Source organism: Festucalex cinctus, chromosome 18, assembly GCF_051991245.1.
Source record: "Festucalex cinctus isolate MCC-2025b chromosome 18, RoL_Fcin_1.0, whole genome shotgun sequence".
NCBI classification, from domain to species: Eukaryota; Metazoa; Chordata; class Actinopteri; order Syngnathiformes; family Syngnathidae; genus Festucalex; species Festucalex cinctus.
The window spans coordinates 13830251-13855750 of record NC_135428.1 but is presented as its reverse complement, the minus strand read 5'-3'; the positions used below and the strand labels follow the sequence as shown (position 1 = coordinate 13855750).

The 25500-nt window shown below is 41.9% G+C and overlaps 3 protein-coding genes across 9 annotated transcripts; 1 reads left to right on the top strand and 2 right to left on the bottom strand.

The window, feature by feature from the left end:
- Positions 1–15: 15 nt before the first annotated feature.
- On the bottom strand, positions 16–9257 carry alg5 (ALG5 dolichyl-phosphate beta-glucosyltransferase). 5 transcript variants are annotated; one of them, XR_013279919.1, is made up of 11 exons: positions 7471–7766; positions 6933–7101; positions 6625–6671; positions 6473–6541; positions 5923–6015; positions 5748–5861; positions 5539–5598; positions 5312–5463; positions 4359–4444; positions 3405–3571; positions 16–1056 (listed from the first exon to the last, which is right to left on the bottom strand). XR_013279919.1 is itself a non-coding variant. In XM_077505737.1 (10 exons), the coding sequence occupies exons 2-10, from the start codon at positions 7093–7095 to the stop codon at positions 3456–3458; spliced, it is 900 nt and encodes a 299-aa protein (XP_077361863.1). In that variant the 5' UTR covers positions 7096–7101; positions 9142–9257; the 3' UTR covers positions 2159–3455. The 5 variants fall into 5 exon arrangements, 4 of the variants coding, with proteins under 4 accessions (XP_077361863.1, XP_077361862.1, XP_077361861.1 ...); XM_077505737.1 differs by lacking the exons at positions 16–1056; positions 7471–7766 and adding an exon at positions 9142–9257 and having other exon boundaries at positions 2159–3571; XM_077505736.1 differs by lacking the exon at positions 16–1056 and having other exon boundaries at positions 2159–3571; positions 7709–7822.
- On the top strand, positions 9213–12020 carry exosc8 (exosome component 8). Its single transcript, XM_077505739.1, has 11 exons — positions 9213–9379; positions 9589–9625; positions 9709–9772; positions 9927–10000; positions 10080–10125; positions 10202–10307; positions 10394–10439; positions 10723–10819; positions 10890–11010; positions 11088–11194; positions 11798–12020. Exons 1-11 carry the CDS (start codon positions 9363–9365, stop codon positions 11905–11907), a joined length of 825 nt encoding a protein of 274 aa, XP_077361865.1. The 5' UTR covers positions 9213–9362; the 3' UTR covers positions 11908–12020.
- supt20 (SPT20 homolog, SAGA complex component) lies at positions 11929–23926 on the bottom strand. 3 transcript variants are annotated; one of them, XM_077505725.1, is made up of 23 exons: positions 23756–23926; positions 23322–23414; positions 23158–23193; positions 22548–22673; positions 22340–22466; positions 22139–22242; positions 21832–22002; positions 21200–21339; positions 20952–21108; positions 19981–20037; positions 19833–19910; positions 19468–19637; positions 19358–19390; positions 18908–19019; positions 18425–18530; positions 17580–17738; positions 16449–16725; positions 16212–16327; positions 14909–14964; positions 14722–14829; positions 14273–14363; positions 13804–13892; positions 11929–12499 (listed from the first exon to the last, which is right to left on the bottom strand). In XM_077505725.1, the coding sequence occupies exons 2-23, from the start codon at positions 23322–23324 to the stop codon at positions 12305–12307; spliced, it is 2511 nt and encodes an 836-aa protein (XP_077361851.1). In that variant the 5' UTR covers positions 23325–23414; positions 23756–23926; the 3' UTR covers positions 11929–12304. The 3 variants fall into 3 exon arrangements, with proteins under 3 accessions (XP_077361851.1, XP_077361852.1, XP_077361853.1); XM_077505726.1 differs by lacking the exon at positions 13804–13892; XM_077505727.1 differs by lacking the exons at positions 11929–12499; positions 13804–13892 and having other exon boundaries at positions 14345–14469.
- Between the last annotated feature and the right edge of the window lie 1574 nt (positions 23927–25500).

Genomic DNA, 25500 nt, shown 5'->3' with positions numbered 1-25500 from the left:
TAGCACCGACAAAAACAATGTTACTCTTATCATTTATTATTAAACATAGTAGTGTAGCAGAGTGTAATAGCATCAAGACTCAATGAGGACAATTGGGGGAAATAATGAAAGCACTGCACATGAATAAATTACTTGAGTGACAAAAGACATTATTATTTAGACAATTTACAATGTGATGATGGTGAGCCTGCAGTTGTTTTGTATTACTATCTTTATATTAATCAGGATCTATATATATATATATAAGTATTTAATGATCAGTACGTATTGAAATGAATAAATTGTGATCGAAAGAAAAATCACAATGAATATTAAATCTACCCACTTCAGGTGAAAATAATAGAAATAATGATCAAATAAAAATTGACATAAGTATATATATATATATATATATATATATATATATATATATATATATATATATATATGTCAGAATGAAGCATTTCTTCATGAATAATAAAAATAAAATCAGGACCTTGAAGTGATACAGATCTCAATTGCTCTCAGTTGGATTTCATTCCAATTCAAACCTAGCTCTCAGGGTGGAAACATTTCTTTATGAATAATAATGAAACAAAATCTAGAGCTTAAAGCGGAAAAAAACATTTCCTATTTCATAAACAAATAAAAAGTTAAGTCTTGCGTTTTAAGTGTAAAAGTCCATCTCATTTTCTGTAGCGGTAGTTGTTTTTTTTTTCCAGCTAATAAAACGAAATGAAAATGTAGTTGCTGATAGGCTGCAAATGACAACACCAAATCATCAACATACTGTCACATAAACATCTTCTGTTTTGTTTCCATTTTTTTGTAAATGTGGAACATCTAACAGCTCTCGTATTGGATGGTGTTCCTAATGAAGTGACTTACTTGAGATGTACATTTCTATACAAAGAGACGTAGGCGTGTAATATAGCTTTTAGTTGCCTGTAAATGTATGGTGCCTTATTTGGCTCTTTTGCTGACCTTCAAACTTCCACCAACAGCATCTTGTGCAAATTTCTTCAAGCAGCCCAACTCGGCCTGGAGGGCTGCGGCGGCGGTGGTGGCACGACTTGACTGCGGAAAGATCAGCCAAAATGTCTTTCAAAAAAATAAAAAAATAAAAACTCCAACAAGAGATACAGTTGTCCGGCTGATGAGAGAGCTTTTTAGTGCTTTGTCATCTCACAGTTCGCTCTATACGTAATGAAACGGGATGCTTCCACAACATTCCAGAAGCATACGTGATACAAAGCAGGGAGGTAAACATCATCATTGGCCAAATTAGAGAGGGCACATTTTCACCTGGAGCCACCTTGGGTGTTTCTTTCACACAAGGCCGCAAACGTTGCTGACTATTGTTGCTGATGTTAACAATGATTTCTGGCATGGATTTGTGGATTGTGCATGTAGCATAACCTGTCGCAGCTCAAAGACCCACAAGCTCCAATTAAAGCGCCGCACATGCGGGCCTCACATCTGTTGCCACGTTTGTTCCCATGTACCACAGTTGCAGCAAAAAGCCCCTTTCTCCCACCTCTGTAATTAAGCGCACAATGGGCATGTGAGTGTACACAAAGTCACACAACAAACCAACTTGAGCGCTCTTTTGTTGCTGGTCACTTCTATTAGCAAATAAACATGCCCGGCAAGAGGAAAACACTCATTTATGAGCTTGCAATTCATTGGAAAAGATGAGGGGTTGAGAATGTATCTTTTAGTTTGAATGCTGACAAGTTGTACGATAAAGTGCAGTTTTATGAGGCACAAAATCTATTGATGTAGTGTTTTGGGTATTGGTTTCCATGAAGAAAAAGAAGAAGAAGAAGAAAAAAAAACAACTATTTTCCTCAAACCATAGCTTATTTGGTGCAAAAATAATTAACTTTTTTACTTATTTATTTTCATTAACTTATTTATTTTCATTATAATGATTATGATTTTTTCATTTTTCAAGTATTTATTTTTTTTAAAAATTAGGTGTAGAAGTTGTTTTTGTATCCTACATCACAGTAAGCTTCTTTTTCTTGGTTGACATTTTATTTAATACTAAAAAAAAATAATAAAAAAAACCAGTATATAAAATTGTTACTCATTAGCTCTTAAATGCAAATTCAATGTATGTATACGTGTTTATTATATTGGAAGATTATTACCCCTTGTTTTTTGTCTTCGTGTATATTTAAAAGATACCGTTTTTTTTTACCGTTATATTAAAATTATCATTTTAGTTTTGCTTTATATTCGATCCTATGTACAGCTGTGATTCTTAAGTACAAGAAATATAGTTTTACTATTTTCTACATATCTTCAATATGGAAACTATTGAAAATGATCACATACCAGCCAAAATATTAGAAACAACAATTTAAAAAATACCATGTCACAACTGTTGGATGGAAATTCCTTAGATAAATGGTGTACCTAATGAAGTAACCACTTTCAATACAGTCGAGTTTTTCCAACCTTTTTGTTGACAACCTACCGCCCACTGCTGGTCAACACTGGCATCGCACATGCCAATACTGCCTCCTAGTGGTGCTGTGTAATATGTGTCACTCACGTCTTCAAATGTTAGCTAATTGAAATATGACCAAACAGTATTCAATACGTTTTTTTGTTTGTTTGTTTTTTCATTTATTTCCACTGAACCAACCCCCCACAATATTTTTCACACCCCCACCTGTCCCATTTATACAAGAATAAGCCATCTCATCTGACCAATGAAATAACTTGGCACACAAAATGGCAGCCACCGTAATACGGAAAGCTGTTTGAGCGTTTGTCGACATTCTTGTGATTACAGCCTACAGCCCCCACATCTGGATTTTGGCCTGTTTTACTACTGCTTCTCCTGAGGGCAAGAAAAATAAACATGACTTAAGGTCCATGTACCAGAACCATCTTTGGCCACACTAGTAGGATAACTTCTGTATGTTATGCACTTGACATCTGTGTGCTACTAATACTGAAGTACTAGATGTTATAGTAACTGGAAGTATGATGACACTAGTAGTACTTTGGCATACTAGTAGGACAACATTTTACGAGTGGACATTTTTGGGGGCATGAGTAGGGTCCCGGAGGCTACTAGTGCATGACACATGCCCATTAGATGGGCCTTGCAGTGGTATTACTAATGCAGCACAAAAGCTTATCACTGAGGTTAAATTGGGTGGTAGGACAAAAGTAAGACAGTCAATCTACTAGTGTGCTGAATTGTCTTACTTGTGAGGACAAAGAAGTTACTAGTGCATGGACATTAAGTTCGATATAGAATAAATGCTCAAACAGCTTTCCATCTGCAGCTACCGCAGGCCATTGTCATAATTTAAGCACAGCCACCCCCCACCCCACCCCCGGAGGCAGGTACAAATGTTTGAGGGGAAAAAAAAAAAAAAAAAAAAAAAAAAAAAAAGACCCGCCTTCTGTTTTGTGATTGAGTGGCAAGTCGAGGCAGTCTCTCCAGTGATTGGCTAGTTGCTCTTGATGGGCGGGTGCAGCTTCCAGGCTCCTGTCAGGTAGCGCAGGCGGATGAAGATCAGGTCTCGGCCCATTTGGAGCCAGCTCCAAAACGGAACCAGCTTGGAACCTGAGGACGCACACGTGCACACTGAATACACACCTTAAGCCCCTTTCACACCGGCCTTGCAAAACAGATTTTCCCCAGTCTCGGTGTTTTGTGTGAAAGGTACCCCTTTTGGAACATGGGGTTGAAGTTGACAAGAACCGGGCGAATGTGTGAAGTTGAAACCCTGAGACCCGTTGAACATGTACCTTTGCATCAAAAGCATTTGTTGCTGTTTTTGGCGTTGCAGCATATTGAATTCTTATTATTAAATGTTTAAAACTTGCAATGGCTGCGTGAACCCACACTAAGGACACGGCACAAGTGAATAAATGCAGTGTGAATGGGGCAATAGAGGTATTTTCACACCGAATCCTGACATTCTTTTTCATGCCACCTCCATATCACACACCTCTTGTTACTGCTATCTTTCACCCATCTTGTTTTTTTCTGCTCCTTTTCACACAGCTGCTGGTCATTTTATTTCACATAATCACTGTCCTGTCATTTTTGTCCCAAATTTTTGGCTTTCACTATACACACCGCCGCCCTCCAGACTTTAAAGTTGAGCTTTTCAGACATTCCAGATTTGTTTATTTACGCTTTCACACAATATGAGTTCGTTTTCCCCCTTTTACACAGCTGTGATCCCTCCTTTTTGTTCTTCCCTTTTACTTAGCCTTCATCCCACCTCTATGTAATGCTGCTACATTGGAAGCTGGGAAATTCCACTCTCCTCCTCAGATCCATGTCGGTACCTTTCACGCAAAAGGAGGAAAAAGAGAATAGGAAAGTGACTCATGATGTCTACCGTCTATCTCGGTCCAGTTGACGGCCACCTCGGCAATGGGGATGTTGAAGCACTGCGCGATGTATAAGAGCTCCACGTCAAACGCCCTGCGAAGAACTCGCCCAAATTTTACGTGACTCAATATTTACCTTTTTTTTTTTTTTCTTCTTTAAAGGCGCAGTCTGCCGGTTTCACTCAGGAAAATGCACTTTTTAAATACAGGATTTAAACAAACAAACTACTTCTCAATTTACAGCTCAGGGCTTGTCTTCATGTGTGGGGGTGATTTTGTCCTAAACCCCCACACCCCCAGCCTGTATTTTGCCATTTTGTGTTTGTTTTGTAAACAGCGGGACGTTTCTGAGGAAAGACAGTGTTTACACCCCTCCAGCCAATCATAGAGCGGGGGGTGGCGTGTCGGAAACGGGGCCGGGCGAACGTGTCGGCTGTGTGACGTCACTCCTGCGGCAATTTGAAAGCACGCACGGATTTTTTTTTTTCTTCACTCATTCATTTACACACGTAAGCTTCTGTGAGTGAGTGCGCGAGAAAAAAAATTACGTCACGCAGCCGACACGTTCCCAGTTTGCGACACACCCCCCCCCCCCCCCCCCCCCCCCACTCTGCGATTGGCTGGAGGGGTGTAAACACTGTCTTTCAACAGAAACGTCCTGCTGTTTACAAAACAAACACAAAATGACAAAATACAAGCTGAGGGGGTGGGGGTTTAGGACAAAATCACCACCAAAGATTAACATAAACCCAGATGTGTAGACTGAGAGAAAGTTAAAGTGTTTACATTCTGTATTTAGAAAGTGCATTTTCCTGAGTGAAACGGGCATATTGGGCCTTTAAGCCTACAGTAATGGAAATTAAGTTTTTGACCTAAAACTTTTTTTTTTTTTAACAAATGCTTAGGCCTACCAGGCTAACATATTCGGAGTCGGGAGGGTTCACGTTTACGGCGACCTCACCATCGTTCCACATGGAGCGAAGAGAAGGTGCGCAGTGCCGCCTCGCGCGTGAAAAGCTTGAAGCCGCACTGCGTGTCGCGGATGCCGCGCACGCACAAGAACCAAACCAGGAAGTGGAAGCCGACCATCAGGAAGTTGCGGATCAGCGAACGCTGAGGCGAGAAAACGAACACGGTAAAGGACGAGCGGCGGCGCTCGGAGTCGGCAAGCGGATCGGCTCGGGTTACCTCGGCGACGGCCTCCTGCTGCAGGTGAGCTCGGGAACCACACGAGATGGCCATGTTGTCCTGGTTTCCACAAACAAGTCACGAAAGGAGGGGACATATTGTGGAAAAGACAATTTTTCATAAGAAAAAGACAGACCAGATCGCAACACCCTTGCTTTGCCCCCAATCATCAACTTTAATGTGCATTATTATTCTCACAAATCTTTTACCGGTTTGGGACTGAGGTCTTTAAGGCCCGCTTCCACTTTTTCCACATCGGCAAACTTGGTAGCTCCGTCGGCGTCGGCCATGAGAATGAGGCGGCCCCTGGAGCTCAGCGTTCCCTTTCCGAGAACACAAACGTTAGCATGCTTCTGCTGCTAGCTGCATGCTAACATCTCTCACCAAGCGCACCGCGCCGCCTTTTCCCCGGTTCTTCACCAGCGTCAGAACCCGCACTTTCTCGGCGCCGTACTTCTTAGTGTACTGCAACGCCACCTGGTGGTTGATCACAAAGTGAGTGATGCATTCAATTGACGTAGTTGACTACATTAGTGTTGATGTACTTAAACAAAAAATAAAAAAATAAACAGCATTCAGGAGGTTTGTGATATTAAATCCCAAAATGGGCAGATTTCTATTTTAACCATATTTTATGACATCATGAACGTGTGAACCAACATAAACAAAAATCTGGCTTGGATATCAAAAACAGTTTTAAAGTCCCTAATTGCAGAGATTTTCATGTCATTTAACAGAACATTTTCCGACATCATTAAAATGTGTGAATTACTACCCACATCTAAATTGATCATCCATGCAGAACACCAAGCCATCGTGAAATAATTTCACATTTTCGGGATCACAAAATGGCAAGTTTATTAAAAAAAAATAAAAAAATAAAATCTAACATCGCAAATTAATATGATATGTGGGCAATAAGTGAGGTTCTCACCTTTGTGGTTTTGTCTTTGCTGCCGTCATCCACCACAATGACCTCATAAGTGAAAGAAGCTTGCAGTTTCTGTGCACAAGTACGAAAACAGTTCAATGCTGGCACCTGCTGGCACTTGTATGAACAACATGCAGCCACCTCACATTACTGACCTGCCTGTTCTCCAAATATTCCATGGCTTCATTCAGCATCACGGGCACTGAAAAAAAACACACAATTAGATGCAAGGTTTAAAAAAAAGAAAAAGAAAAATACTTTCAGGGGTGCGACTTGTGATGGAGTTTGTCTGCGTGTAAATGTACTGTACTGAATGATTTGTGGCATACATCAGCTCCTTGCCAGCACTGTCACTTTGTATTTGTGTTTGACTTTTAGTCCAGAAAAAAACAAAAGGAGCCATAAAGCGCATCTTGCATAAAATTTTTGAAAAAAGTGGGACTGTTGTGGTTGTCACACTCACTCCTCAACTCCTCGTTGTAGGCCGGCACCACCACAGAGAGATCTATGGAGGGGGGGTCATGCAGACTGGGGAATGGCTCCTCTGCACCGGTAGCGGTGACGAAAAGTTTCTCCTTGTCCATCCGCGCCAGGTTCGCCTCGCTGGCCGTGACGTGCGCAATCATCACAAACTGGGGATACCAAATGAGGCAAATGAGTTTCATACTTTTGAGGGAAAGAAAAGATTATGGTTGGATCTCTGCTCGTCACGTTGATTATAAGGGAAGGGAGATGGAAACAGGCTGGAAGTGAGACAAGTTTAGGTATATGACACTTCACCAGGGTATGTATATAGTACAAAGACTGGTGTGGTACTTCTGAAGTGATTAGTAAAGTCTGCTCTTTGTTTTGGCACCCAAAGCATTTTGGGTCATGAACACACAAGGAAATTGTCTCCAGTAGTTTCGGCTACTGTAGTTGATGTCATTTCATTTGGAATCAGCTTTGCAATAACCTCAGGTAGTAACTTGTAAAAAATTAAAAAAGAAATGTCCCCTTACCACAATTACAGCCACAACCGCCAACCCCACTAAAGCTTCAAGTATTTCACAGATACAGTCCATTTTTGGTGTCCTGGACGGATTCGATGTTAGCTCTCTGGGCAAGTTAGCCGCGAAGCTCGGCAGCTTTCTTTCGCGCGGGTAGCTATATTTATTTTTCGAAGTTTCGATGACATTGACCACCGAAAAGTTGGTCAATTGACGAGGTCGGACTACATGAAATTCAACTTTACTCAACTGCTTGAGTGGTTCATGCTCCAATCACAAGTGACCACAGCGGCAAAACGGAAGTGTTCGTTTCCGGATTGACACGTCATTGGTTGTGACGAGACACCAACAGGCGCAGTGACACCTGTCGGCCAGGAGGATTTATGGCATCGCCGCTATATAATGAAATATAACATCCATTGGCTTTGGGCAGTAGGCGGGGGACACCCTGGACTGGTTGCCAACCAATCGCAGGGCATACAATAACATGCATACTAAATAATAGATCGCAGCACGGTTTGTCATGGTTAGTCTTGTATTTTTTTTTTTTTTTTTGAGTAAATACGGCGAGTACCAGGGATAGCTAAACTGTATTTAGTTTCCTCATCTCCAAAGTAAAGCAACAGGTTTTAAATTCGCTATTTTTACGGATTTTTTCTCATTTACCTCACAACGTGGTGTTAAAAGTAGTGATGGCAAAATGAAGCCCCGTAAAGCAGTGAAGCCCTGCAGTGAAATGCTTCACACACACGTAGGGGCTTCAAGACCAAGATTCATTTCCTCGACTACGCCATCATGTGGACAGAAAAATGTATAACATGCTTGGTGCATGCAATAAAATGGTGGGGTGTAAATCATGCTCTAAATACAAAAGAATATATATTTGAAGAGTGTTTTAACATGAATTGTTCTGTGTTACTTTGTCTATGTTTGTGCTTATGCAACAAGTGAAAATGTGAAATAAGGAGGTAAAATAAAGTGCTTATTCATTTTTATTTAAAAACTATTTTTTCCGAAGTTTTTGGACTCAGGCGGTTTCTTTTTTTTGCAGAGAATTTCAGCTGCTTTGGGAAAAAACTCTTTCACATGGTACTGATGAAGCAGGGGTGCATCGATATGAGATAGCAAGTTTGTATAGAATTGGACGCGTATATTTCTGTGATTCCCAGTACTGAAGGGGACTTTCAACTGTGAACAGAAAAATGTGAATTTTATGTGTTGTCACATTTTATTTTATTTTATTATTGGAATCTGTTAAAATAGTACCGTAATTGCAGTGCATTACCTTCTGAGGTGAGATCTGCTCAAAGTGCTCCTAAACAAGGGAAAATCTCTTTCTTGCTGGTTCCATCGCAAAAAGAGGCTCGTCAAATCGAATGCCAAAAGCAAAAAAAGTAGCGCAATAAGGGACCCGAAAACACAAAAAGTGAAGGGGAATCCATAGCGTTTCTTTGCCGCTTTTATTTCGAACTACACTCAAACCTAGCGAATCATTTCTTGAATCAGTCACGTGGTACACCTGCTTCGTGGGGCTTCAAACGTCACCACGTACGTCATCAACACACGCATTGACACGCCGTTCATGAACCACTCATCTGCATTACTCGGCACACGCTTCAGGGATTCGACCCGAGAAGCACATCACTCGTTAAAAGTAAAACAATATTCTTGTAACTCTTTTACCTTTATCTTTGATGCACTGCTGTATCATCAGAGGCTGAGACGACAACTTTGGTTTGGCTTTGGAGGTCTCTTTACTCTAATTCTTGTCAACATAATACAACTGCGCCACCGAGCGGTTTTATAACGGTTATTGATAACGCAATACTTTGGATATCGCCTTTCGTTACCGCTTGCAAGCTTCCGTAGTTCACCTTCAAAACCACGTGGTTCGTCAAAACATCATGGCGGCTGGATTCAAGTAAGAAAGAATGCTCAGTCATGAGTTTACTATTTTATCGCCTTTTCGAGCAAATTTCCTCGTTTTATGTATGAACTCACTTGGTATAAAATGAGGCTTTTATATATTTGTCATCCTCGTAAGTTTGTGTACTTATTTGTACCTATCCACGACTACAAGTTAGTTGGTTTCAAATCAATTCATTTCACATTTGTTTTGGTTGTGTTCAGGACGGCTGAGCCTTTGGAGTACCACCGGAGCTTTCTGGTGAGTGCTGTTCAAGCTTTTGATGTAATAACATATATAACACACCACTTATGATGCCCTCTTTCACGTGTTAATGTTTCCAGAAAGAAAACTGTCGCCCGGATGGACGAGAACTGACAGAATTCCGAACCACAACAGTCAACATTGGTAAGTTATACTCTTTTTTTTTTTTTTTTTTTTTTTTTCTTTTCTTTTTTTTAAATTGCCATTACAATAAATACATTCCCTTTCAGTCAGACTTTTGCTCGTCAAAGCTGCACTAAAATGTATTTTCACGAGTTGATATTGTGATTATCCTCAGGATCCATCAATACAGCAGACGGCTCCGCGCTGGTGAAGTTGGGCAACACCACCGTTATCTGTGGGGTCAAAGCGGTAGATGAAGAAATACAAGCTCCTGGTGTGGATGAATCATTGCCACCCGCTGAGTTGTGTTTTGGTGTTTTCTTGGCAGGAGCTGGCCAACCCATCAGTGGAGGCTCCGGGGAAAGGTTTCATAGGTGAGTTTTGATTAATAAAATAAGACAAAAAAAATGTTCCCTTGCCAACTGCTTCTTGATGACTAAACATTTCTAGTACCCAACGTGGACCTGCCGCCGCTCTGCTCCTCACAGTTCCGACCTGGACCGCCAGGGGAGCAGGCCCAGGCCGCCAGTCAGTTCATGGCTGACATCATTGAGAGGTGCATACAATTAAAAAAATATGCTTTTTGGTCACGTTTCATTATGTCTGATCTTTTTTTTTTTGTTTTGTTTTTTGTCACTGCAGCTCAGAAGTGTTACAGACAGAGGATTTGTGCATCGAACGAGGCAAGGTGAGAGCCTGGGGGAGGGGGGGTCTTTTTTTTTTTTTTTAAGTTTGTGTTACATTTAAGCTTGATGGCATTATGATAAAGTTTGCAGGTATTAAATTAGTTTGACTGGTGTTGTATTAAAATTTGAAGGTTATAGTTTGTATGTAGGTTACGTTGAAGATGCTTCTTAGTTTGGAGTTACTTTAAAATTTGTAAGTTACGTTCAAGTTTGTAGCTGTTTTATTAATGTAGTGTGTAGGTGTTGCATTCAAGTTTTTAGGCTAACGTTAAAGTTGGTTTGTAGCTGTCCTGGTCATTGTACTGCGACTTGATGTGTCTGGACTACGACGGCAACGTTTTGGACGCGTGCACGCTGGCCCTGCTGGCCGCCCTGAAGAACAGTACGTACTTTGCATCCCACTCGTTTCAATTGCCATCGACACTTCATCTTCTTTTTCTTGGTCCATACAGCCACACTTCCCGAGGTCTCTGTTAACAGTGAGACCGGCGCGCCGGAGGTGGACTTGGTAAAGCGACGCGCTTTGAAGATTCTCAAGCATCCCGCCGCCGCCTCCTTCTGCGTCTTTGACGAGTGAGTCCAAACTTTCCCTTCCATCTAAACGTCATCCGGATTGTCCTAAAGCCCGACGTCTGTTTTGCATCTGGCAGTTCCATCCTCCTGGCAGACCCCACAGCTGAAGAAGAGAGGCTGGCCACCGCTCGCCTCACTGTCGTGACGGATGAGGATGGACGCCTGTGCTCTGTGCACAAACCAGGTCAGGACTGACTGTGGCATCCATCTTACGATGCGTTCAAGGGAATTGGGAAACATCCCATTCGACAGATGTGGAGGACCCAGAATTAAGTCCCCAAATGACTTGGGACTCGCTTGGCTAAAACATAGGAAAAACTTGAATTTGATGAACTTACAGTGGGTATTTTCAGTGGTTGGGTGTGTCCTTGTATTTTTCTTGTAGGCAACCCCTCTCCATCACAGGTTCGCAATCCCGCTATTTTGGATAATTTTTCGGCACAATTTCACTTTTTTCCCCCTGCCTGTTTATTTTAGATGTAATTCCAATGTTGACCACTAGATGGCAGCACACAGAACATCTGAAGAAGAATAGTATTTCAAGATCAGCCTAGTTTTTTGCTGGTTCTTGACTGTCGAATTGTCTTCAACCCTGCTTTTTACGGGCTGTTGGCTCATTTCATAATGTACATCTCTGACCACTAATGACACAAATAATGCTGCATTATTTGTCTCATTAGTGGTTCCATGTTAGATTTAGATTTGTTAGTGTTGTATTAGTGGTAAGTTGACATTGACTTGATAGTGACCAAGCAAATGTCATTTCATGACATTCTTCTTTTTTTAGGTGGGACGCCTTTGTCTGGGGAGAAGCTCCAGGAGTTGATAAGCCAAGCGACAGTCCGTCAGAAAGAAATGCACACACTCATTGACAAAGTCATCAAAAGCATCACATAAATAAATAAATACAGGAACCACTTCTTTTTATATATCTAAAAGCTGTATTTTCACTGTCAATATATAATCTGTTCTTTTTTTTTTTTAAACAACAATAAAACTGCTGACAAAGATGTTTTTAAAAAAAGTATTTCTTAAGTGTCCAGAAATGTGTCAACACTCACGGCTCCAAATCCAGCGCCGGTATACAAAAGCGGCACGAGAGGTAGACAGCCCCCCCCCACCAGGATCAGTTTGTTCTGCGGGAAGATGTGCAGTGAGGAATCCTCTCGGGACCCCCTCACCCCCCACTAAATTTAGGGAAGAGAGGGTCTTAGTGGAAGTATTCAGCTACAAGGACCTTCTTTTTCTTATGTGGCTGTAAAAAAAAATACGAGCAAGGTTCCTTCCTTGCAGATCATTCACGTCTCGGCGTGGCGGGGGGCAACGTTTCCGTCTGGCGAGGTTTGGGGAGGGGCTGCGGCGTGCTTCTCTTCCTCCTACTTCTTGCTTGGTTGGCGGTATGCTGTGGGCCCCCCGCCGCTCCCTGGGGGACCGCTGCCGCCATAGCCATTTGCTGCTGCTGCTGCATTTGGTGCTGCAAGAATTGCAACTAGATCAGGAGACACAAAGACCAAAGTCAGCGGGCAGGAAGTGAGTGTCACCGTGGTGACGATGGCGGCGGGATGTCTCAAGCGTGTGGAAAACCATGTTGAGCATTTACTAGTATACTTATCCTCTACTAGTACAAATTCAGCTCACTAGTAGAATGATTGTCTTATGCCCCCCCCCACACACACACAACTAGTGACACTTTTGGCCTACTAGTACTCAGTTAAACTAATCTGCTGCACTCTTACTAGTGCAACACAGTAGCTTACTACTCAGGTTTAATTTCAATTGGTAGTTCGGTCAAAATCGGTTTACCAGTAGCAAAACTAACACACAGGTGTTCTAATTGTGCACTGAACTACCTTACATACATACATCAATAAATGCTCAAACGGCTTTCCATACAAGCAGGCGTGTTAGTGAAGCTCCAGCAAAGCACGAAATGAGGGACACGTGACAAAGTGTGGAACTCACAACGCAATTTACGACATTTTGACAACTGTGACGGTAATGCAACATTGCTAGTGAATAAACTGGGTAAAGCAAACTTCTACAATATGTGTTAAAAATGTTTACAAAAAAAATAGTAACCATAATTGTCTGTCGGCAGCTTAAATGTCTATGATATGCTGCGATATCTACCTCACTGGAAAACGTTAACGTGCCGGTTTAGTGAACCAAAATAACTCACAGTGGCTGCATTCTTGACCTGGTTTTAACGTGATAACTGATGAATTGGGGCTCAAGAATTATTTACAATAGACATTGTGATAGCTATGTATCTCAAACGGCTGTAGACTACACTCGAACTTTTGTAAACGTACCAAATAGCTCCTCTCTTGACAGCGTAGTGATCTTAATAAATGAACACTTAGAATATACATTCCGATATTGATTTTAAAACAAAGCAACAGTGACTGAGTAAAGGAACACAATACGGTTTTCGACAGGCAATGACTGCATCAATGACTCGTCATTGACGACGACGCAAGATCGATCTTTTCCCGGACGGGAATGGTGCCCCCCTGAAGACATCCAAGACGACCGTGACAACCACAGCACTCATGCAGCCAATCGGACGACCATTTTGCACCATGCTTGGCGTGCCAGCGGCCAATCACAATGCTCGACATACAACACAGATGGAGTGAGTGATGTGCTTCTAAAAGGGGAGGAAAATGGCTCGTCGTGCGGGCCCATTAAAATGAATCCAATTTGATTTGTGTGTGTGCGTGTGTGTGTGTGTTTGGTCCTTTATTGAATGGCCCTTGTGCACATGTGTGTGTATGTCCATGTCACAGTTACTTGGATCTGAGGCTGGTGCTGCTGCTGAAGCCTTGGAGAAGGCAGCGGGGGCCCAGACCCGTCCAGCCCACAGCCCAACTGGGACAGCACTAATGGTGGGGAAGGGGGAAAGGGGCAGGGGAGGGGGTTCCCCAGGAGGGAAAACATGACAATGAAAGGGTGAAAGAAACAAAAAACAAAAAAGGGAATATTGCATAAGTAGATGCAATGAAAGGAGGGAAAAAAAAGAAAAAAAACAGGAGGTTGAGGAAGGGTTGAGGCGGAAGGGGGGAGGGGGTCGATAAAACAAAGTAACGTAGCAGAGAAGAAAGGGAAGTTGAGTACAACTGCCATGTTTTGGCTACAGAGTCAACTACAACATGTTAGCACACTAACGGCACTCGCGGTAGTTACATGGAGGAGGGAAATGCGCGCGTGTGTTCAGTGTGGAATTATTTGGGGAGGTATGTTGGTTGATGGGATGTCGTACCTGCCGCCTGCGGAGACATGAAGCCGCCCACACCCAAGTTGATGACGGCCGTTTGCTGGTTGCTTAAACTCGGATCGGCGCCCTGATCGTCCTGCGACACCACAAATGTTGATTTGAATTTTAGAGGAAATTGAGGACCAGCTGCAGCCAAGTGGAGACTGCGGCGTAGGCTATTGCAGAGTCTGGCGCTAAAGTCACTGCAAAGGGTTTTGTTAAGGTAAGCATGTGTGAGGAAGATTGATTTTTATCACTTTATTTTATGTATTTTTTTAGGAGACTAAAGGCAGTTGCGGCCATGTGGAGATTAAGGAGCACAAAACCGAAGTACTACCATGGCACCACAATGAGGTAAGCTAACATTATTTGTAGTTATTAAAAAGACAGGAGACAGGGACAAGGGCAGCTGCAGCCAAGTGGAGACTGAGGAGTGTAATGGCGCAATGACTCACCGTGTCCCCCTGCTGCTGAGGGCTGGAAGTGGCCGATTGGCTTTGCGGGGAGAACTGCGAGAGCTGCTGCTGTTGCACGGGGTTGAAGATGAGTGGACCGGTCGGGATCTTAGCATGTCAACAAAAAAACATGCGTTAACATGAAAGAGTGGCTGTCGAAAAGAGCAAGGTGACAAATGTGACGTACCTGTAGTAAGTTCAGCGGTCGCAGCCCGGTGCTGCTGTTCAGGCCAAAGTGACTTCCTAGAAGAAGAAGAAGAAAAAATATATATTACCACCTCAAAGGCTGTATTTACATCTGCATTGTTCCTATTTGAGAGGGAAACCACACATTGATGATGTTTAAGAAAAATAATTAAAATTAATGCAGATCTGATCCAGATTGCCCAACAATGTAAACACATGACATCAGACAATTACATATTTACGTGTAATATTTGTTGTATTCATTCACATGATCTTTTGCACTAAATTTAAGTTACTTCATCATTTTTTTTAGATTAATTCCGTCTTATAAATTGATTTATTGTCAATAATAAACTGTAAAAAATTTAAGTAATATAAACAAATGTATGCACGTAACGTTTTATTAAATTAAACATTTGGCTCAATTTGATCACATATAACTTTTGTTTTATTAAACAATTGAGTCATACATTTATTCTTATAAATTGGCTGATTCATTACAAATTCATTCATTTAATGTATTATAAATGAAAATTCAATGATAATCTTTATTTTAAAATAAACATAAAATATACATTTGAAATAAATAATACAGAACTAAAAGAAAATTAAATTAAAATAAGCAAGCTTACATACATGTGTTAATGATGATGCCCACGCTGCAAAACACAGCGGAGGAGGACTACATTTGTCCCCAGAGCAGTAAATCCTAGAAAAGTGACCCCAATTTGCCCAAATTGCGACAGACTGACTGACGGAACGCATGTAGCACTTTTGTGTGAAGGACAGAGCACTTTCTTTTGTTTTCTTTTGTTTTTATTGTTAGTTAGCTGGAATGTTTTTTTAGCTATAGTATTTATTATGTATGTTTTTTATGTTTATTGGTTTAATGCCTGTTTTTTTTTAACTTGGTCATATGCCATTGAATTGCCCCTCGGGGACAAATAAAGTGTTTTTGAATTGAATTGAATTGAATTTGTAATAATTAAAATTAGATTTTTTTTAAATATATATTTAAATCTACATTTGATCTTATTTTCAAAGTTATATATTTGATTAGAATTTAATTAATTATAAAGAAAAATAGTTCATTATTAGGGTTAAGGTTTTTTTTCTAAACATTTTTCAACTAAATAGTTGATTAAATCATTAAATTAATTTTACCAAATAAAGATTTTTTATTTTTTTTTTAGGATACAATTTTACATATGTCTTTCGCACTCCTCCCCCTTCCTTTTTTTTTTTTTAAGTGTGCTGTCATCCTTAATCCACAATATGGCGGTTGGTTTCTGGTTTCTACTGACCGGTCTGTGCGGCGGACTGCATTGAGGGCATGAGGCTTCCAGACGGCAGGATTCCACTCAGGTTCAGTCCGGGACCGAGCATGGGGTTGGAGCCGCTCATCAGTGTCTGGGGGTTGCTGCAAACACGTCACAAAATTGTCATCAAACCATCTCAGATTGTGTTCATTTTCATTTCATATTATATTGAGGGGTATGTGCGCCCGAGCGGAGACTGCATAACACTTAGTCGGCACTGACCAGACGGAGCTGACCACGTTGATGAAGTTGAGGCCGGCCGGATTGGCCATGACGGGCGACGAGGTGGTACCCGTGGTGATGGAGGTGCCCCCGGTGGGCAGCGGGATGGTCATGACGGGCAGCGGCTGGCTGAGGGCTAGCTGCTGCTGGGCGAACGGCGTGAGCAGGGCCGGCTGCGCCGGGACCTCCGGCGGGGTGGCCGTCCCCGACAAGTCGGCGGGGTGCGGCGTCGAACATGGCGTGTTGGTGGGGGTGGAGGGCTTGGGGGTGCCCGATCCTGCGACAAAGTCCATTTTATTTTACACACAAACGCGTAAAAGGACGAGAGACAGAGAAATTGTGAATGTGTTAAATAATTTCAGACTGTTTATACCATGTTTTTTTGCTGTGTCAAACATATGATGCGACCTTTTCATATTATTTTATATACAAGAAAAGAAATTGTAATTTCTGTATGAATTTTGTTTGAATGCCGAAGAACTGAATTGCAGGAAAAAGCATTGGAAATATGGATGGGGAAAAGACAGTATTTATTATGTTTTATATGCTTGTGGAGAAAATGTGGAATTCTTCAAAAAGTAGAAATATTTGGAATGTTGAACAATTTGATGTTTGAATGCTTTAAACCACAGGTCTCAAACTCCAGTCCTCGAGGGCCGCAGTCCTGCATGTTTTAGAGGTTTCTCTCCTCAAACACAGCTGAATCATATAATGAGGATCATTATCAGGCTGCTGCAGATCTTGCTAATGAATCGGGTGTGTTTGAGGAGGGAAACCTCTAAATCATGCAGGACTGCGCCCCTCGAGGACTGGGGTTGGAGACCTGTGCTTTTAACGGATTGAGAAATAGTCAATTTGCTCAATTTCTCCATTCAAAATAATCTGGTGAACAATTTTGGAATAGGTGAAAAGTAGAAATTCTGTGAACGTGAAAAATATATGTAGATCCCAGGAAGACCTGAATGAATTTTTGAATTGAGAATGATTTTTTTGCCTTCATTCATTTGAAAGTTTCCGCCAAATTCTAAAAAAGTAGGACTTGGATGATGACTTAAAATGATTCTTATGCTTTCATTTCTAACCCGAACCGCTGCCAGGAACAATTGTCCTCATTCCAGGACTCGTACTCACTTTGCGTGGAGCTCATGGGCGAAAGCGAGGCGGGGGACAGCAGGCCCACCTGTCCCATCTCCATGGAGTGCTTCCTATTCAGAGGCTGGCCTTTGGCGGCAGGCGGTGGTGTAGGACACTTGAGAAGACCACTTGCGGTTTGGGAACTGTATGGATTACCTACGGGCAGACAGAAGTGGATCTTTTCATAGGGTTCAAGAACCTTTGGTCTGGAGCAATAATACAGTAATCTGATAATAACTGGAACCTTTTGCTTCCAGGAACTATTATGCTGCATTCGAGGATGGTCGGAAGTCGGAAATATCAGAGTTCAAACCAGTGAACCCCCCTGAACTCGGAAATGTCACTCGCAAAGTCGGAAAAAACCAAGGACCCCGACTTCACCGGCGGACTACAATGTGACGTCACTCTGAATGGCAAAACACAATTTACTCGAGTATAAAAATAGATAGCTTTCTTTATTCATAAATATTCACCATAACTTCATGTAACGCAACGTACGTGACAGTATTGCCGCTATATTCCTGCATGAAATTATACGGTAAACTACTTAACTGTATGGAATGCTTATGAAATAAGATTAAAACAATAAATGAAGCAAAATTGCAAAAAGGTAAGTTTCCTGGAGGTCAAATTTAGAGTTTTGCGGACCAAAATAAAAAACAATTGATCACTATCCACCATTTTGGATGCTTACTTTCACCTCAAACGCTTTGAGGTCAGAACTGGGAAGTTCCAACTCGGATATTTCCGACTTCCGACCATCCTCGAATGCAGCATACGTACCAAGAACTGACCGGAGCAAGTTAAGCACTGGTCCCTTAACAGTACCTGTGGAGGCATACCTGAGGAGCTGCTTCCTGATCCCGGCGGCAGTTTGATGGGCTGCGGCCGGTGCTTCACTCCTCTGCCCAACACGGACGTTTGGACCAGCGGAGAAAAGCTGTCACCCTGATGGAGATGACGACTTACATGTGTCAATCTCACAACCCACAAGATGTCCATTTACAGTCATGGAAAAATGATTAGACCATTTTTCCCCCCCGTTTCTGGTTGATGTATATGTCAGACACCACTAAAGGTGTATCATGTGACTAACAGAACTTTTGTTATTTGGATTATTATTAAGATAACTATGGAAAATGACTAGATGTAACCCGTTGAATTCAACTCTTATGTTATTTTTGTTGATGGCCAGATAAATGACCTTTAGTTACACCGGGCCTTTATATAAAAAGGAAAATGAAGAAACAAGACTAATCTAATCAATAATTTCTCCATGACTGTCTAATGATGATAATGATGATAATGATGATAATAGAGCGCACCTCGTCCTTGCCGGGGGAAGGAGGCGCCGGTGCCAGGCTGCCTGAGTTGTGGGACATCTTGACCTGACATTTGACATCTCGCTCGTACACGCATTTGTACTGCGTGAGGAATCTAACACAAGCACAAAGAAACACGGTCAGCTATCAAATAATGGCTATTGGCCAAAAAACACATCTACATTTGCCTGCCCGAGAGATAACGTCAGATTTCTTGTCGGAAGCTAAGATTGGCCTGCCTTAGTGCTGGCAGAACAAACTTCAGAAACCGAATTGAAAGATAACATGAATGCTTGCATCAGAAGTGAGCAGAGGTAATTGGAAGCTAATGTTGGAAACTAATGTTGGAGTGGACAATAAAAGTTAATGTTGGGAGCAAATGTCGGAAGTCAATGTTGGTTTAATTAGCTCTAACGTACAGTAAGAGCCAACACCGCAAGTAACTCCACTCACCGCTCGGCGTCCATTTTAGAGCCGATGAGGAACCTGAAGAAGAAAAGAAAAGTGGCTAATCCAGAGATTTGGCTGAAGTCAACTGGCATGGACAAATCTGGAGGTCTTACGGCGGATGCGTGAGCTTCAAGTCTGCGCCGTCCTCGTCGGCCTTGCCGTCTTTGGTGCAGTAGATCTTGCCGTACACCAGCGGGTCCCCCAGCGACTGGACAATGGACACCTTGGTCCTCTGGGCTTGACCGCCCACTTCGCACTCAAAGGTGTAGTCGTCCACAACGTCCTGCGTCGAGAGGAAACAGATTTTGAACAACGCCTATTGTGTACGACATCCTGTCTTATGACTTGCACGTGCGTGTCTTTAGTACTTTGAAGATCATAGAAATTTGAACCCAGAACCTCTCTCTGTGAGGCAGACATGAGCTTTGTTGTCCTAAATTCCTGGAGAGTCAAAAGCTAAATGGTCAAACACACTTACCTCAGCAGGCCAGATCACAGTAGTGGGCTGAGAATCTTCCAACTGCAGCGATTTCTCCACCACGGCATACTTTTCCACCTGCGAGCAAACACATCTATATCATGTTTGTTTCTACGTGAGAAAAATCTACCAGTGTTCGACAGCTTACGTCAATTTCTTTGGGAACACTCAGCTGGCAGCTGTTCTGTCTCCACATGTCGACGCACTGTCACAACAAAAAACAAACATTATAACAACTGAGTGCTATTGAAACCAGCTAACACATCAGTGAAAATCAAAACTGTTATTTTATTCAGCTCGGCGGGCTATAAAATTATCTATTTCATTGCAGGGTAATTGACTGGGGACAAAAAACAAGTAGTACTTTCTCGAGGTCTAGGAACGTGGGGCCTGCAGGTTTAAATTGATTAAAACGTTTAATTCCCAGAACTACAAGTATCAAGACTCAAAAGTTTGTTGGGGGGGATTTTATTACTTTTGAGCGGTCCAGGAATATATTTGCCTACAGCAACTGATTGTAACTACAAGCACCAAGAATGAAAAGTTCTGGAGTAGCACTACTAAGGGAGGCAGTATAGGTAGTCAGGGCCAAAACAGAAAAAAAAAAAACTGCTACAGTGGTGGTATCAAGTAATTTAGAGTTTCAGGGACCTTTAGGATGCAGCAAAAACAGATCGGAAGTACAAGTAGTAGCAAATGTTCCAGGGTAATCTATTAGTGCCAAAATACCTTTCTAGAGGGTGGCACTTACGGAAATCAGCACATTTGATTGGAATATTATAGTTCCGCGCACTACAAATAATCAAGACTAGGGCTGCTCGATTATGAAGAAAATATTAATCATGATTATTTTGGTAATAATCGAAATCACAATTAGAACAATCATTTATTTTTGGTACAAAACAAGAAAATGTTTAAATGTAATTCTTTGAAACACTATAAGTTCCTTTTGGATGAAACTAAATATATTAAACCAGTTATTTTAAAATAAAAAAAAATTAAAAAGGTGCAAATGTATAAATTTAAACAACTCAAACAACTTGAAAAGTACTATTAATAAGCTTTTTTTTATGACTATACTTATTTTGTAATTGTGGAGTATAATAATTGAAATTGTACGTTTCCGATCTTGGAGATCTTCAGATCGATGACGGGCGTGGCTTTCCTCTCTTTCCTCTTCTGCAAGTAGTCAAAAAGGTGTAGCTGACGCGGCGTGGGCAGCTGCGACAGCTCCTGTTGGCGGTTCAGCGCCGCCCGAGAGTGCCTCTTGAAGCAACTTTAGCGCATAAACAACGAACCAAAAACAAAAAAAAAGTGAGCATCTCAAACAGTATTGGTGCATAGATGAGCTTCTTGTGTCGTAGTACCGTTTCATGGCGCGGGTGTTCATTTTTTGCTTGTTGTAGAGCAACCGGTTGGCGGCGCAGGTGACGGAGATGGAAGGGTCCAGGCACAAAGGCTCGGCCGTGGCCAAGATCAGCTGGCTCTCCAGCTGCAACTTGTCATCCTGAGGCAGAGAGGTTGCTATGGAAACCATGCGTGTATGTGATTGTGCGCTAAGAAGCTAAAACCTCCGCTAATGACCCCTAACATCGCAGGCAGGTGGCAAAGAACAGACGCTAAGAAAAGACACAAGCGGTGCCAATTTGCGGGAGGGTTTGTTTTCTTTAAAGATATTTTTGTGCAGCGTAACCTCGGTTTTGGTTTTTCTTAGTTTTCAATTATTTTTTTAAATCTAAATTTAGCCCCAGTTTTTGTATTAGCATTTCGTAAGCTGGTTGAAAAGGGTTCAGTAGACGGTGGGGTGTATTCCATAACACATCAAAAAGTCAGACCTTCAAAATAAAAGCATGGAGGATAATAACAATGGCTCACACCCTGTTTTATTATAATATACTTAGTAGTATGCCATTTAAAATAAATCTATAAAGTTGGTGTTGGTGAGTAATAAGTTATTGAAAAATGGGCAGGATTCCTTCTGTGACGTGAGACGGCTCACCTGTGTCCACTTGTGGTGGTCACTAGTCATGGCGTGAACGTCACAAACGAGAGTCTGCATGGTGGGCCTGAGCAGCACATGTCTGCTCTGGTAAGTGGGCATCTTGGTGTTGGCACACTGCCTGTAATCTCGCACCTCCACCAAGACGCAGCCGCAGTGGAAGATGTTCACCTGGAAAACGATGCAACAATGTAGGAGGATGCAGACACTCGACATCTTCGAGAGGCTTTGCGCAAAAAAAGGACAGACAGAGAAACACACACACTCGCAAGTATGCACATTCAGGTATATACACACACACACACACCTGTGACTTCTCCAGGAGGTCAACAAGAACAGGCGGCAGCTCCTCAGCATCCAGGTACTCCAGCAGCTCGCCTTCTTCATATGGAAGTCGGATCGTTTCGGAATCTGCCCAACAGGGAAAACAACAAACAAACAAACAAAAACATGATGACATCACACATACTCGACTGGGTGACCGTCTGGGCCCGGGTGTCTTCCTCACCTGATCCATTCTTTCCCCTGAGCATGAGCGAGTAGCCGTCGTTGCCGGCGTACAAGTTGACCACCAGACAAGACACCGACTCCTGAGACAGCAACTTGTCCAGCAGCTTCACATTCCTCCTGCAATTCTGCCACATATACACAACGAGATATGCACTTGTAACCATGACAACTGCGTAGAAGACCACCGATTGGCTGATGGGACCAACCTTCAACTCTGGCTCCTTCTCACATTCTTCTATGTAGAGCTCATAGAGCTTCTGATACAAATTCTTCCTGCCGCCTGAGGAAAGACGCCTCCTGGCGGGGCGCTGGCGAGCACTTTCCACAATATACTGAACAAGACAGTAGTGGAAAAAGATTAAAATTATGACAAAATAGATTGATATGAAAAGAATCAGCATGATGGCACACTGTTTTTTTTGACAAGTGGTCTAATTAATACATTTCTTAAGTGACATACTGTATATGTGAATGTCATTACTTTAATTTACTTTAATATTAGTTTTACCTTATATTGTGTCTGGTGCTTTCATCTGAATATATGTGAAGCCAAAGTGAAAGAGTCCACAATAAAGCATGTTATGCTTGCAAAATGTGTCCAGTTACGGCGGGTGGATGTTGAAAATGTCTGCAATATAGTACGGGTATGATGAGAGGTGGTTTAATAAATTTGCCCCATTTGTGAATGTCCAAAAAATGAAGTGTACTGAATGCTGTGTCCATTTCCTTACAATCATTTTCATTAAATTACTTGAAATCGAAAGAGTCTGCATTAAAGTACATCAGAGAAAAAGGGCAGACAAAAAGTTTGCTCACCTCAGCTCGATCTAATGCATATTCCAAAACTTGTTGCTGCGGGATGATGAAGACATAAGACAGTGAATGTATAAACTAGTAATCACAGTAGAGTTTTAGAGGTCAAATTTCATTCACAAGGTATGGATTATTCACAATATTGTGGATAATTCTAAAGAAATAACCATTGTGGTGAGCCAGCTACAAGGTGACAGTAGATGATGCTGCCCCCCCTGGCTGCCTCTCACCGTCGCCCTCCTAAAGTGAGGATTCACGCCCTGTGTGGCAACACAAATATACATTTAAGAAAAGATGCACATTAGGCCAGGTGAGCAAGTGACTCATAACCAACAAAGAAGAAAAGCACGCTACGGTCACGAAAGTTGTGTGTTGTGTCTACGCATGCTTTTAATGCACTTTAATAATTATAAAACCAATTAGTTGACAGTTTCCACCTAGACTATATGAAGGCATGGGACATGCCCGACCTACTGAAGGCTAGCGCAGCTAAAGTTAGCATGCTAGTCAAAGCTCGGAGGTGCAGGAGCTCGAAGGTGCTTAAATTTGTTTTAAATCACTGCGGCAGAAAACGGTGGTCCCACGACGAGAGTGGTCTCACCTTGGGGATTGCATAGCGGGCAACCGCGGCTCCGACGCAGGACAACGAAAGTGAAAGGAAACATCGGGGTCTTCATTGAAAAAAAGTAGGAGCGGCCGCCATCTTCTTCCAGTGTGACAACAACAGCTCAAGTTCCGGTTTGGGGCGGAGTTCGCCGGCTGACGTAGAAACCTACCAGTGCAGTGCATTGAATAGAAGATTGTTTTTTTTTCTTCTTTTTTTTTTATTAAAAAAAAAAGAATGGTTATAATAAATATTTATGTTTCGTTACCCTCTTGAGAAAATGTAAGTTTTTATTTTGTTACTGTCATTCTACTGCCCACACGCTAGTCCAGTAGATGGCGGTAATGAGGCTCAACACTGGTGCCAATTGCCGTTCAACGCAAGCAAGAACAAAAAACAACCAAGCACCTGTTTGGATACCTATGTGGCTTCAGGGCTCGATTCCTGATTGATAATTTGTGTGTAACCCATTTTCCAGGCAGTTGAGGAAGGAAAATCCCCCATATTACACCCTACACACTATAGGATAATCGGTTTAGAATTTTCTTCAGAGACGTAAAAAGATTCAGGCTTTTGCAGATTTAGATGGGAAGGCTGTATAAATGCTCAAATGTGGCCAGATTATCAGCATGCAAACTGAAATCCACTCCTGCCACTGACAAATGTAATCATATACATTTTTCAACGGGTAGGTGCGGAAGAGGGTCTCGCCTACCACTGTCATGACTAGCAGAGCCCTGTAGATGTCACTAGTAGTGTAGGAAACATGTTGGGAGTTGGACAAGTTTGGGCACTCGACACTAGACACGTTATAAACACAGTAACAGTATGTGACGTGGTAGATAGTAGAAAGTGTGTGTCGGAAATCGCAATGACGAAACTGATGCCGTTCATGGAATGAATTATGAGCAGCATGTAAAAAAAACAACAACACACACAGATGTTCAGAAGTGTGAGTCACGAAATGTCTCTTCGTTGTACATCTACCAATGATTTATTTCACAATCAAAAGGTCTTACTTTTTTTTTTATGATGTGGTAGTTTTAGAGGTAGATCAAAAGAAAAATCACTCAATCATGTTTCAAAGATATCTGATCGAAAAATACTCATATTTGACCGGATTATCAGTAGCCTATGTTTGTACTCTGGTTAAAACTGAGTGACTGTCCAGCCAGTGTTAGTACCTATACCACAAGTGTGCAGCAGGGGGAGGAGCAGACCTGTAGATCTACTGCAGGACTCCCCATCAGTGCAGAAACAAGAATATAGCCTAGAGTAAATGGAAGAAATTCATTTGATCTGTTATATGACCTCATGTGCCAATCTTGAGGTGCAAAAGCAGGATTTTGTCCTTTGCCACACACTTAAAAATACTCATTGAGTGTTTGCACTTTTGAGAAAGCAATCTGGTACTTAGTGGCACACAAAACAAGCACTGTGCTGGATTCAAACTGACTGACCGCACTAATACAGCATCAATTATTTCCAAACTAAAGAAACAATGTTCTGCCCCCTGTAGTTTTCCTTTTATTCACCGATAGCTACGATATAGCCTAGCTGTTACTGAATGTATGGTATGCATTTTATTTGAACAATCAAGACACGTCAAACTACCCCAAGAGCAATTGTTACAAGCATCTCTCAGCGCTCTGTTGAAATGACTTGTGTCAACATCTGAGCGGGGATAAGAGGTTCCTTTATGAGGGCCCAAGTGTTCTGGGTGCGGTTCAGTTTTAACACAC